Genomic DNA, 14,731 nt, shown 5'->3' on the forward strand with positions numbered 1-14,731 from the left:
GTTACTTTTGTAAATGTTCTTTCACTCCTCCAAGTAGAAATACGAATTTCCACATTAACCAATAAAACTAATTGAATACTTCATAGTAATTTTCAATTTTAGTTTTCTAGACACGTTTTTAGTTGATACATTATTCTCTAGCTCTATGAAGTTGCTGAAATAGGCAATGCAAGTTTCCATACACACAAAATTCCATAAAATAGACATAGGAGTCCTTCATTCTTTATGACTCATGAGAAGTGGGAGGTAGTAACATATCTTTGAAGCCAACTTCACAGTTCTTGAGAAGAAACTCTCTTCTACTTCAGAATAAAAGTTTCATGGGAAGAGTTAAATATTTGCAGTATCTACAATATTTTGCAAGCACATTGCGAACAATCTTTGGCTTCTTTTATGGAAGTAAAATTCCAAAGCTTTACTCTTCTGGGAACTAAACATTTCATTCCTGTGAAAGCTGGGAATTAGTAAGAGCACATACTTTGAGAGACAGCTTTGAAAGTGTTTACATTCATTCTACTTTCCTTATGACCTCCAAAACTGAAGATGATAGCAAATATTTCTTCTGCCAGCCTTGTTTTAGTAATCAAAGAACTAAAAATAATTTCTGAGAGAACATATCCAAAGCTTAGTTTAAAGAGCAAACAAACAAAAAAAAACAACCAAAATGAAATGCTTTTCTGTCCGCCCATTTTTTCCCTTAGAGTTAAAATGTAACACAAACATTACCTGCATGTGTTCCATGTTTGTTGTCCGTTGCACAAGCAAATTATCTTTTTGTAACATCTCTCTGTATTTAGCAGTTAATGCATTGTACTGCTTATTGGCCACTTCTAGCTCAGACAATGGCACAGTACCATCCAGCACTTTTTGAAGAGCTGCAATCTTAAAGCAAGCCATTTCCTATGAAAATAATCAACACAATAGGTTAATAAGTTCACCTAGAAATTGAAATATAAAATTACTCCACTTAAAAAGAATAATAATACAGTGCTTTAGAAACTAGTATTTTTCTAAATAACTATTCATCTTTAAAAATCACCTGCAATAACAAAACTTCTCTGATATTCCAACTCTCTGGGTAATTTTATCAATAGTTGCCTCTCAAGGCACAGTCAAAACATATCTTATAAAATTAATACAGGGCCTAGCAACCTGCAAGACCAAAACGTAAGATTTGGTTTCATACGATGATCACAGAATCACAGAATGGCTTGGTTTGGAAGGGCACCTTGAAGATCATCTAGTTCCAAATCACCCTGCCATGGGTAGGGACACCTTCCACAAGACTAGGTTGTTCAGAGCCCCATCCAACCTGGCCCATCCAACGTGCCCCAGGGATGAGGCATTCACTAATTCTCTGGGCAACCTTGCCAGTGCCTCACCACCCTCATAGCTAAGAATTTCTTCCTAATATCCAACCTAAATCTACTCTCTTTCAGTTTGAAGCCTGCCCCCCTTGACCTGTCACCATATACCATTGTCAAAAGTCTCTCTATATATTTCTTGCAGGCTCCCTTCAGATACTGGAAGGCCAGATTTAGGTCACCACAGAGGCTTGCTCATTTCCAGTCTGAATTCTCTCAGCCTTTCCTCATAGTAGTCTCAGGGCTTTGGATGCAGCCCAGGACACGTTTTCCTTTCTGGGCTGTGAGTGCCATGGCTGGGTCATGTCCAGCCTCTCATCCACCTGAAGCCCCAAGTCCTTCTCAGCAGGGCTGCTCTCCATCTGTTCATTCCCCAGCCTGGACTGGTACCAGGGTTTGCCCTGACCGAGGTGCAGCACCTTGCACTTGGTCTTGTTAAACCATGAGATTCCCACAGACCCACTTACTGAGCTTGTCCAGGTCACAGTACTTATATAACTACAAAGAATATTTCTGCAATATTTGTAACAGCAATTAGAAAGCCTTTGTAAAATGCATTCAAGAAACTAGTAATAACTCCATTTAAAAACAAGAGTATTTCTTTCCCAACTGTTAAAATAAAAATGTGTGCTATTACTACTGAAAACTATACCTTGAATCGTTGCAAGTTTCCAATTTTCCCTGTAACTGCAGTCTCCATATGTGTTATTTCACCCTTTAGTTTATCATTTTCTTTTCTGAGATGCCGTTCCATTTCAAGCAAAGTGGTACACTGCCTTGTTAGTGACTTTTCATTAACTCGTAGAACAGTTATTTTTCTATTATTTTCTGCAAGTACTTTCTTTGTTTCATCAGGATCCATCTGAAGTGCATCAAGTAAATTCTGTAAAACATGTTTTTAACAAGACCCTTGTATATAAATATGGTAAAGCACAACTACATACACAAGATTTATTGTATATTTTTTAATCTAGGTGGAAAAATTCAATTAATTTGTCTGAAATAATTTCTTTTATCTAATAAAATATATACACACACTCAACATATGCTCATACATACAGTATTCTAAGAAAAAGATGAATCTTCAAAACCAGTAACTAAGTACATTTGACCGACTAACTGGAATTTTAATTAATGCTGACACTTTCAAAATTTAGAACAAGAATGGCTCTCTGCATTCACTGTCATCAGTCTTCCCATTTATACTAGAACAAAAAAAAAATGCATTGGAACAATTTTCTAAACAAAAGAGAAGTCCTGTGGTTCCAAACAAACCCTAATAACCTCCTACTTTGAAGACCAAACCCATACTCGTAAAGTAACCACAGGATCCCTTGTATAGTTACATTTATGTGTATGTGTTTGCATGCATGTGTAAATCCCAGGAGAGGCAGTGGTGGGGAGAGCAAACTATGGCAACTCAGGTCCCAAGAAGTCATGTGTGCTTTAGCTTCGCTGGCACACACATCGGCTTGCCAAGGAGACAGGTAGTAGAAATTTGAGCTATTAGAACTCAGCTGTCTAAACATCCAGTTACTTTCAACATCCTGTGGTATACTTGCCCTGTGTCTGCTCCTCTAGAAGGACAGGTGGCTGACATGCCTTTGGTTAAATTTTGCAAAGTTTGGTGCCCACAAGACAACCACAGCCATTTAAAATTGCACTTTGTGATTAGACACCTGCATCAATTCCAGGAACACCAACACTCTTCAGTTTTTTTAATGGAATATTGAATTAAGTTTTGGTGGAAGTAAATCAAAATAGAAAGATGAAATCTGTTTCCTGTTTTTCTGAAAAACTGATTCATATACATTAACAGTAATATATAATAAGATGCAACTGAAAGTAATAATTCTTAGTGTAAACTAATATGTTTTCCTAGGGCTTGTTTGCGTGCTCCTCCTCCCAGTCAAACAGCCTGGGTAACAACTGCTGTTCAGAGAGCAGTGTGAGTGTAAATAGTGTGTGTGAACAGAATACCCAAGACTGGCTTAGAAGGCATTTGCTCAAAACCGATAATGTTGAAGAGAAAGGTCACCATTAACCAGATTGAAGAGTAACCATAAAATTAGAGACTTCAAATAAAGAAGTTGTCAGCTTGAAAACTGGCATAAAACCCCATAAAAACTTCTAACAGTAGGGGCAGAAAGGGTTATAATGCAGCACTCATAACCTAGTTCAGCTTCAGAAGCCTCTCCACTGTCCCTGCATCTTCTATGCATTTGTGAGCAACTCTTTCCTGCTGGGCACCACACCTCAGCACTCCAGATAATGGTCTGGAGGTACTAAGTGCAACAATTAGGGACCCACACCTCATCAGGTGTGTGATGTGACCTCTTGGGGTGGATTCTCCCCAGATTAGCAGACTGCAGGAAGGCCAACAGGCACACACAACACTGGAGCATCTCCACACATACACAGCACCCTGGGACATACACAAGAGGTGTGTGCACACATTTTCCCTATCTAACAAACTAGAGTAGTGTATTAAAACCTCTGTTCTATGTCCTAAAATCTTTTTGAAAAATGAAAGTAACAAAATTACTTACAGAATATGCCTTTATTTTTGTAGCATCCTCTTCTTTTTGCTCTTCAAGTTTTTTCATTTCCTTTTTAATATTTTCTGACTCTTTTTGCCAGCTTTCCTTTTGACTAAAACAGTAACAAATTTTTATTTATTATAATGAAAGACCTGATGATTTTTTAAAATTGTAACTTCAACGGCAATTCTGAAATATTGAATACCAAGGTACTTACTTTTAGCAGTAATATAATTTGAAAAGCACATGATAAATTGTAGATGGATTACTGAAAACAATATCCTCTGTTTAGCCTACAGCTGGTTAAATGATAAAAATAATTCTTTAGTGTCTTACTTGTTCTTCAAATGTATATTGCAGATGCTTAAAGGACATAACTTCCCACACTTGTTTTGTTACTTCAGTGAAAACCACACCCAAAACATAAAAAGATTCAGCTTATTCAGCTTCACTTTGAACTACTCTCCTCTATTGATTTTTGTTTATTTATTTGGAAAAAAATAACCTATGATCTTTCATACATGTCCAGTAAGGAAGTTCTTATAGATGATATGGCATAGTTTAGGATAATTTAAAAAATGGTTCATCAAGGGTATTTTGGAAGTGGTATTTTCTCTTCAAAGAGGTATCTAAGTTTCTTAAATAATGGAGTAAAATGGAGGAGAATTAAAGAAAATTCTTTGAAAGTGACTTTAATGGGATGCCAAGTCAAAGAATCTCTTCCTGTAACTTCAATCTGTACCAGGTTTAGAGAAGGAATCTGGAATCATCATTTTATCCAAGTCATTGGAGATATCTCACCTAGCAGTAAATGAGGCAGCATATTACAGCCTTCAATAAAAAAGATATCTCTTTAATGCCTAAAAAAGAGATAGCATTGTCTGGGAATCTTAATTGATTTGAAGAACAAACTGAAGTTTCTGAAAGGTTAAATCCTTATTCCAGAAGCCATCCAGGTGACTGTTCATTCCAATCCCGAGAGTACTCAACTAATAATTTGTCAACTGAAAAATCCAAATTATCATATTCATCCCTATCCTCCAAACAGATGAAAACACTTTTTAAATTTTTTTGACCATAAGAATAATTTTATGGAATTTAGGTTCACTGAAGCATCTAAAAGAACTAGGAGTCCAAAAGAAAATCAACCACAAAATCCCAACCACCTGAAATTTTCAGAGATCTCTGACTGTATTTGGACAGCAGTTTGCTTTTTTTCCCTCCTCTCCTCTCTGCTCCCAAAAACCTATTAGAACCCATAATTGAAAGCAAAAGAAAATGAGGCTAAAGACTCCATCATAGCAGGTTCTAGTAAAATGGAAGATATCAGATGCAGAAAGCACAATAAAATCCTCATGATAAAACATGCAAGATATCAGATGCAGAAAGCACAATAAAATCCTCATGATAAAACATGCAAAATGAGAAGAGTCCAGCAGAAGACAGTTTTGTAGTTTTCTGAATCTTTACAGGAATAAAGAAAATGTATGGAGTCCATATCCAAACATGGCAGCACTTATGACATTAACCAAAGAACTAGTTCAACACAGCAGCAAATTTTGTTTCAAGACTGCTAAATATTTAGATAATTGAAGTTTCATAATTCAGAAAAGAGTGCAGTACCTTTGATATTCTTTATACAGCAAGCCTTGTTGATGACGAATTATTGCAAATTTTCGCTTGTAGTCCTCCACTGCATCTTCTAATTGTTTAAGTAACTTTTCTTTGTTTTCCAGTTCCTAATCATTATTTTCCAAATAAAAATACAAAAATTATTAATGTAGGTTTTAAACATGAAACTAGCAATTTAATCAAAATGGCAGTCCTTTGTGTTTTCATGATAGATGCTTCTATGTGAACTATGAATATGAAGTATGCATTTTCTTTAGAAGCAACAGATGAAAAAAATCCAATGAGCTTCAGCATTCACATTAATCGGTGTGAAAGAGAGCACAATTGCACTGCAGGTTTCAGCCCTCAAAGTTCAAAACACTATGGCTAGTAGCTAGCTCACAAAGAATACTAACTGAATGTCTAACTGGCAAGTGGCATTTTCTTCTCATTTTCTCAAATACCCTTCTACTTTATAAGCACATAGAGTTGAATTTGTTTTTTTAATTTTTGCATTAGAAAATATCAAAGACAGAGAAAGATAAATTAACAATAATAAAAAGGTAACTCTTTTTTTACTAATTCTGAAATAGTTCTTCCTTACTATATGCCTGTTTGCTATGCTTCCCATGGGAATCATTGGAATTGGTTTCAATGTATTTATGCCTTTATTTACAATTGTTGATGCATTTTTGACAAATAATGGAAAGAAAAGTCATATAGTAAATTAATAGAGACCTTGGCTCTATAGGGAAAAACTGTTCAAGTAGGATTTGCACATGCAGACTCAGGTGTGGAATCCAGACAGCAGTAAGAGAGAAGTTCTCATAGAAAAAGTGTAACTGTGGAAGTAGAAGGAAGAGTGGGCAAATATTTAGATTAAAATTCAGATTTAAAACAAAAAAATCTGAATTGCTGTCCAAAATTTGGTTAGCTATTACCTTTCAGGCTTACAGCACAGCAAAATACTTATAGCTTTAAATTACAGACTATCCCAAAGAGTTCAGTAGATATTAGAACTCCAAAATAATTTTGGCGACATCTCTCATGTCCATACATGGCATTCTACTGAACTTGAAAGGAATTAGATACATGTTGCAAACACTCTTTATTTCAAGGAATACGTGAGTTACCTGTGTAAGATGTATTAAATATTCGTTCAGAGAATTAATTGTATTAACACTTGAAGGAGCCATTCCTTCTGGAAGATTCACTGTTTGGAAGACAATATTGGCACCTTCTGACTGATGTAGTAAGCAAATTTCATTTTTCATTTGCTCAATCTAAAGACAGGATACAAAACTCTCATAAAGAAGTAGCTCTTGCTATTAGATTAGAAAAAAAAGATTAAAAATATATTGCTACATCAGCTGTTATTAACAACCTAATAATTTTCACTTATATTCTAAAACACTCCAATACTCCTTAATATAACCTTTAAAAAATGCTATGATTTCATACATCAATAAATGCATAATAAATTCATTCAAATTTATCAAATTATGCCAGCAATCAGAGCAATTACACATATCACAGTTTTATTCCCAATTGTTTAAAACACAGTGCATTCCTACTCCTTTAGTAAGATTAAGTTTTGGAAAGAATTATTGCAGCGGTTATTTTACAGTTTTTTCTAAACAAATCTTTGTCTTTTCATTTAATTTAAAAACACTCTGGTTCTCTAACAGTACCTAAACCACTATTTTAGAGTATTAGTTTATCACCAAAGCTATGATAGAAGGCAAATTTAAACTTAGCTTCTTGTAAGATAATATTTCATTCATCATTCCTTCCCTGGAAGAACCATTCCACAGAATAAATTGTACAACTTAAAACAAGATATAGGACTTTAAATAATGACTCATCATTTCAAACACTTAATTTCTGCTACATATTTATAAATAAAAAATGTAAGACTCCTGGCTTTTTTGAAGACATAGATCTGTAAGCTTTTTTGGACACAACTCTCCTCAGAAGACAGGCATGCTTGGTGTTTAACATGTTGGAATATAGCAAGGATAAAGTAACATTAAGAAGAGTAAGATCTGAAGTTAAAAAGGACAGATCAGTAGGTCCATTACACAAATTTCAGTACTATTTGTCAATGACACTGTTCACATAAGCTGAATTCAGTGTCTTATAGATCATGTGGATTGCTCTAAATTATCAGAACAGCCACTTCTGAAATAGCAGATAAATTATATAAAATAAATTATATACCTTTTCATTGGCACTTGCCAGCTGATTAGACAAACTTGTTGCCTCCTTGTGAGTCTCTTTTAGCTCCTGTCTTAGTTCTTCATTTCGTCCTGTAAGCTGGTCAACCTGGGCTTTCAAGTGCACACTAGCATCAAAGATCCCCTCTGAATTTTTTGACTCCATTGCCTAATGCAGTAAACAGTTAATTAACATAACAAAGAAAAAGTGTAGAAAAGCTTTAAATTTTTCAGAGTAAACTGGAGCCCTCAAGTTTAGACTACATGAAATTAGCAAAAAGCAGGACATTTTATCCCTGTAAATCCTACAAAGCTAAATAATAATTTAGAAGGCAAGCTTACATGAACTAAGCGATCCAGACTAGGGATTATTAAGGCTGTTTCTCCTCCCTTCATACTGGAATCCTTCTGCATTTCCTTGATGGCTTGCAATATTTCTTTCATTCCTTGTTCAAGTTGTTTATTCTCTTCTGTTAACTCTTTTACTGTAATAAAAGTTGTAAATCTGTTAAAAAGCACTGAAAAAATGATTTAAGGCTTCCTAGGACATTTCATGATGTCATGATACTTGTTGATTTGATAAATTAAAAGAATGTTCATGTTACACATACATAGGCATAAGCAATTATGAAATTAAAATCAAGAGCTGCTAGGAATATCTCTGAGACGTATCTTAGTGATGAAATATTAAAAAAAAAAAAAAAATTAAATGCTTCATGGGACACAACTGACTTCACCGAACCTTCCAGTCTTCAAAGTTTACTTCATTTAAAACTTCTTTAGTAGTCTGTCTTTTACCAGTTCAGAAACATGGCTGTGTTGGAAATGTCTGGGTGTAACAATGAGGTATCTAGGAATTGCCTGAATTCCTTCTCCAGAATGAGAAAAAAGGAGCATTTAAATTATGTGGCTGTCAAGGACTCTCAAGACTCCTACCACCTGCACTTTCTCAATGAAATTCCAATTTCCAGCACAAAATGAGAAGTCAGAAAACTAAAAACAATGCAACAAACCTGTCAGGACATTCTCTGCATTCAAACAATGTGGCTAATCATCCTGAACACCCAGGAGTGAACTGCAAAAATTTGAGTAGTTTCACCAGGTCTATTTTGAAAATTCAAAAAGAATTTTAAGAATTCACATTTTCTGAGGAAAAAAATTAAGCTTCCTGCCCAGAGAAATTACAATTACTTTTATTTCTGAGTTTTCAAACAGTGCACTTCAGCTAACACAGATATATTTGTAAGCAGCAAGTGGCTCTAATTCCCCAGTACTTCCTTTCAGCCAGAAAAGCCCTACAACTACACAAGTTGTATAATTGTTACAAGTGGGATTACTCACACATGTAAAGTCCTTACTAGGTCTCAATCAAGAAGGAAAAACATGAGAGATAATATTTTAATGTATTTAGTGTGAATAAACTATGTTTCATGTATTATGGTGGTTTGGTAACACCATATATGTATATTTTCACATAGATACAAGGATATACACCAATATAAACACAAGATTTTTTTTTACAAGTCAAATATTTATGATCACTGTTATAGAAACAGAACAACTAAATAAGCAACTATCTACAGGTACCTGATAATGTTCCCTAGTTTTAAAACAAAGGTTGCAACTTACATTTAGATTGAAATTTGGCCATTACAGTCCTATTCTTCTCCAAATCTCTCTCTCTCTCACGTAATTCAGTTGCAAGATATTCATTCTAAAGAAAAAAACAAAGTTTCTCTTAGACAAAAAAAATACACATAATCTAATTTTAGCAGTTTAATATTTTAGTCCCAGACTTTTTCAAATTTGAAATAGGCATTCATGAGAATTTCCCCACCCACATACTGACTTCTTGCCTAAACAGGAACAGAAATGGATTCACTGGAATAGTTACATGAGGGGTATCCCATATAACACTGTCCATAGCAAAATATGTACTCTTGGGTCATGCAGCAGCAGGAATAGTGATCTGGTACAAACCAGAAGTTTGTGGGTCTTTGTAAGTTGTAGCTTTAGTGATACAAAAACACCAAGAGCTTCAAAATTACACTTGTGTTTAACTAGTTGCTGCTCTATCACATAGGCTTAGAACCTAAATGAACTGAAAAAGTATTTCTTTTTTCCCAAGTGATCAGAATTCTCATGTATGCCACAAGTTTTCCTAAGAAGATTTCCCACAGCCTTTCTGTTTTCAGCTATATTTTTCTTTGTCTTCAGAATTTCAGCTGGTGCTATTGTATCTGCAAGTGTGTTTCTCCATTCCATATTACATGAGCTGCTAGGATGTATTTACAAAAAAATATAGACTATTCAGTTGTCTTCTAAAAAATATTATTAATTATTCATTTTGGGATTTTTTAAAAGCAGTTAATAAAAGACCCTAGATAAGTATTTTAACCAATATATACAAAATAGGTGTATTTTAATTTTTGAAAGAGAAATACAAGAAATGTTCATAAACTTGCTTTATGAACGTACCTTTGCTTCTACTTCAGCAATGTCACGTCTGTTCAAGAAATCCAACTTCCTTGTATTCTTTCCCTTCTCTTCAGTAAAGCTATCAGTCATCTGCATATTATCAGCATCCAATCCTAAGTGCAAGTAGATGTAAAAGTAATAAATTATTAGGAAATTTTAATTGGCTTCCAATCAAACGAATACGCTCCATTTATTATATCTGAGTTCTAGTTTTCTACCTTTCCATCTGAGTATTATGGTACCATGAGTGGCACGGAATTGAAATGTTAAGAATTTTGAAACACATGAATTAAGTATATTTACTGGAAATTTTGGGGAGATCATTCTACAACTATTGCAAGGCAATGACAGAAGGTTCAGTGATGCATTGCAAGTCATCACAACTCAAGAAGATATTGGGCTGTAAGATCAGGAAATCCAAAACCACTCACTTCTTCCTACAGATTTAATGCAATGTATTAAGCCTTTTAATTTAAACAAATGAGTAAATATAACAGGGCTACATTAACTGTAAACAGAATTTTTATGCTTAAGTAAAAAGAGGATGTTTTCGAAAGGACAGTTTATATTAAAAACATCCTACCTATCGTTGCAACTCTTCTTCCTTTCTCCTGAGTCAACTTACGAATGTGTTTTTTCAGTTCAATTCTTTCCTCTTCTAGTCTTTCAATCTGCATATTATTATTCACAGATCAGTATTCCATTTTGTTCAAATGCATTTTTATTATGTAGCTCTTACACAAAAATAGGATTTATCACTTACCTCTTGCAAAAGGATCTGGTTTTCAGCTCTGTATTGCTGCTGCTTCAATGCTTTGCTGTTTCTGAATTCATTTAAATCAATCATTGTCTTTGGCTCAAGACCTAAAACAAAATACATCACAGTCATTTATTTAGGAGGAACATTAATGTTAGTTATTGCAGTTAATTTATGTAAGAACATAACTAGAGAAGTAGAGTTAAAAAAATTATTTGTTGATAGTTGATTGTATTTCAAATAACTATAAAAACATATAACTACCTATATAACATAAACACACATACTTAAATCTCCGTATACTTCGTATACCTCAGTTACTCAAAACCCAAAATGAAATAAAGTGGCACCTAAAATTAAATTTATTTACATTTAAATTATTTTATTTAAAAATAAGTCTATCTGAAGTTTTCTCTGTGTGTTTCATCTAGCATTACAACTTCAGGATATGGTTTCCAAATACCATATTATGAAGTTTCTTAGGCAGTGCATGATCGAAGAAGAATCAAAACCAAAAAAGAATAGAGAACCTATTCTTCTACCTTCTTCAGTGAAAGGAACTTGTAAGCCAAGTTCATTCATGTAGTTGTCCAAACTAATTAAAAGTACTTGGAAATATTAGCAGAATATAACAAATTCTTTCCAGCAACTTGGTATAGTAAAAAATTTCCATTACAGAATCCTATTTCATTTTTTTCATAACAAATAATTGAACATGTACTAGACACAGCATACCTAAGCGTGCTCTGAGTTCTTCATTTTCATCAAGAAAGTCATTTATTTTAAGTTCAAGTTTATTGACTTCTTTAATTAATGACTCAATCTCATGTTCTCGTATTTTGACTTGCTTTCTTAGATCTTTGATTTCAGCAACAGCTTCTTCCAAACCATATATTCCCTGTAAAAACCCGAAACAGGAAGTAAGAACAAAACAACCAATAGAAGACTTACTAAAATAGATCATGAATTTTTCTTTCATCATTACACAGACAAGAAAAAGTTTTTCAACCTCTATCACTCTTCTGCACTATGCTTAGTGAAAAAAGTTAATGAATAAAAAGCAGATCCTATAAATCTGTCCTTGATCACAGAGGAGCCCGCATATTTCAAAAGTGAGTCCTCCAACTACATGATCCTTTGAATAATTGTATCTTGAGCACTCAGTTACCGTTCAGTAGGGAAGGGAAGAAGGAAAGGGAAGGGCATCAAAGTAATTTATCTAATTTTTAATCAGAACAATTAAATAAATATGGAAGGACAAAACAATCTCCTAAAAATATGATAAATACCATCTCCACTCTGACAAACTGTTTACCAGTTCATAGTCTCTCATTCTTTTCAAAGTCTCAACAAGCTCTTTGTCTTTGTCTCTAGCATGTGCTTCTGCCAATTCTGCTGATTTCTCAGCCTCCATAGTTCTCTCTTCGAGCATTTTTAACTTTTCTTGCATAGCCCCAATTTGGTTCTGCTGAGCAAGAGACGAGTGACCTGGAAAGAAAAACCTTGATGTTTACAATTCAACTAGGAATTCTTGGTATCTGCCATCAGCGAAGACAGAAACACTCCAGAAAACATTATAAAGGAGATTTTTATTTCATGCTCTTTTTAATTAGGAAATTACAAGACACTACATATAAAAGGTCGGGTCATTTCTTCCCCCTAACACTGCCTTCAAACAATATTATCCTAAGTGAGTGCACAGAAGGAACATCAGAATTTATTTGGAATTGCAAGCTATTACTCCTTTTCAATTCTTCATGGAGCTGAGACCTTATATTTTATGCTCTTTTACAGATCAGGTAAAATTCTATTACCCATAAAAGCCACTGAGGTAATCTGAATAAATTTAAATTCTTCATGAATGTTTAATAAATGAAAATTAAGAAAAATTATTAGAGTCTAAAATGACTCAAATATTGCAAATTTTTTTCCTGTATTTCTAAAAAAAATAAATAATACAAAGTAAATTTGTGGTTTCTGATTTTCCTGATGTTGACATTAATACAAAACAGTCACGTTACCTTTATCTTTTTGGAGATCATCTTTTAATTTCTCAATAACTAATGCATTTTTCTCCATTTCTTTGGTATACTGTTCAACTTGCTCAGTGAGCAATCTTATCTGAGCATCTCGCTCTTGCACACCCTATGCATGCAAAAAAAAAAAGAAACTCCATTAAAGGATCCTTCTTTACTGACAAACTACCAATACAGAACACCACATGGGAAATGAAGAAATTACATGTAGCTAATACAAAACAATTTATAGAACATCAAATATACTATACTTACAACAGAGAGTTCAGATATTATCTAGAAGTTTGGTATATAAATGCAAAGCAGGAAAAATAAAAGAGAAAGTAAAAATAAAGCACTCAAACACAGAAAAATAAGCAGTGTTTCAGTATAATGACTTGAAATGGAAACAGTATTCTCAGAGTTTGCCAGTGTTAGATGAAAAGTTTCAGGTAATACAGGTTTCTTGGCAGCTTCCTCATAAACAATTGCTATTGGGAACTGAGAGATACAAGTTCAAGATAGCAAGGACTAACAATCCATCATACATGACACGTGAATTGCAGACAGCCTTTCAGCAAGCCATCTCACTATTCAAAATTCGTGCCATATCTTGTTTTGGATGCATATACATTCATAGGTACACTCAGACTGTGGAGGTGACTTCTATGTATACTATTGTATTTCTGTACTTGTACATAAACTTCAGAAATAACATAGAAAGCTTAGCATTTTTTTTCTGTGATTAATAAAAAAAGTGGTAAAAGATAAAAAAGAGACTTAAAGTTACAGGCATTAATAATAATAAAATGGAATGTAATAATAAAAATATAAAAAAATCTCAAGGTCCTTTATACCAATGTTCTGAAAAACAACTTACAGGATTTCTTAAAAATATAACCATATTTGAAACCTAAAAGTACAGAGCTTAGCAAAGTTGTAAAAACCTAGACACAACCCTTTAGAATATAACCATACATTGAAGGATAGCAAGCTCAGTCCATTTTGAGTAAAAACCTGAGAAATAACTTGATTAATTTTTAAATGTCTACTTAAAATACATGCTTATGTACACAAAACATTACAAGATGCCACGCTAATAATGCCCCTTCCTTCCCTCACCCCATCCAAAAAAGCAACCTCTATAGACATCTAATCAGCTAAAACCAAACAACTGTTTATCAAAGTTATTTTCAGCTGCTTTCCTCTTCTGATACCTAAGGCTGATTTGTAATTTAAGGTGCTTTTCTCTTGAGAAGCTATCTGTCACTAGGTTTGGAAGACTGCATAAATATATCTCACCATACTGCTCAGTTTACAAGAACCCAAAATGTAACATAAACGTCATTACACATTTGCTTAAAAAACTTGAAGCAAGGCAGGAAATCATCCTGGAATCGGAGAGTATGCTTTCCATAGAGATTATTTCAGGATTCCTAATGGGCCACATTATTTTGGGGAAACGGGGAGGGGGTTATGTTTTTTAAGAAAGTAGAGACATTCAAAATCATGAAGAACTATGTAATTTTGCCTGAATATGAGAGATACACAAATTCAGCTAGCTCTATCATAGTCCTGTGATGAACCACAGAGTTAACAAGATGAGCCAGATGAACACAAAAAATTATGTATTAGGAAAGACCATTCCTTAACTAACAAATTTAGTGGAAGCTAAAGCCATATTTTAGAAATACTATATAATAGTTAGAAAAGATAAATATGAAAGTAACAGAGCCAGCTACCAAGAGTT

The 14,731-nt window shown here is 33.9% G+C and overlaps 1 protein-coding gene across 1 annotated transcript in view; it reads right to left on the minus strand.

Annotated features, from left to right (window-relative positions):
- Nucleotides 1-14,731, minus strand: part of CEP290 (centrosomal protein 290) — a 48,471-nt gene that overhangs the window by 26,837 nt on the left and 6,903 nt on the right. Inside the window, 14 exon segments of the mRNA XM_068191964.1 lie at nt 727-900; nt 2,017-2,247; nt 3,914-4,016; nt 5,528-5,643; nt 6,649-6,798; nt 7,736-7,900; nt 8,074-8,216; nt 9,361-9,445; nt 10,210-10,322; nt 10,793-10,880; nt 10,973-11,073; nt 11,702-11,864; nt 12,282-12,454; nt 12,988-13,111. Of these exon segments, the coding sequence (XP_068048065.1) occupies nt 727-900; nt 2,017-2,247; nt 3,914-4,016; nt 5,528-5,643; nt 6,649-6,798; nt 7,736-7,900; nt 8,074-8,216; nt 9,361-9,445; nt 10,210-10,322; nt 10,793-10,880; nt 10,973-11,073; nt 11,702-11,864; nt 12,282-12,454; nt 12,988-13,111 (1,929 nt within the window).

Source organism: Anomalospiza imberbis, chromosome 5 (assembly GCF_031753505.1).
Source record: "Anomalospiza imberbis isolate Cuckoo-Finch-1a 21T00152 chromosome 5, ASM3175350v1, whole genome shotgun sequence".
NCBI classification, from domain to species: Eukaryota; Metazoa; Chordata; class Aves; order Passeriformes; family Viduidae; genus Anomalospiza; species Anomalospiza imberbis.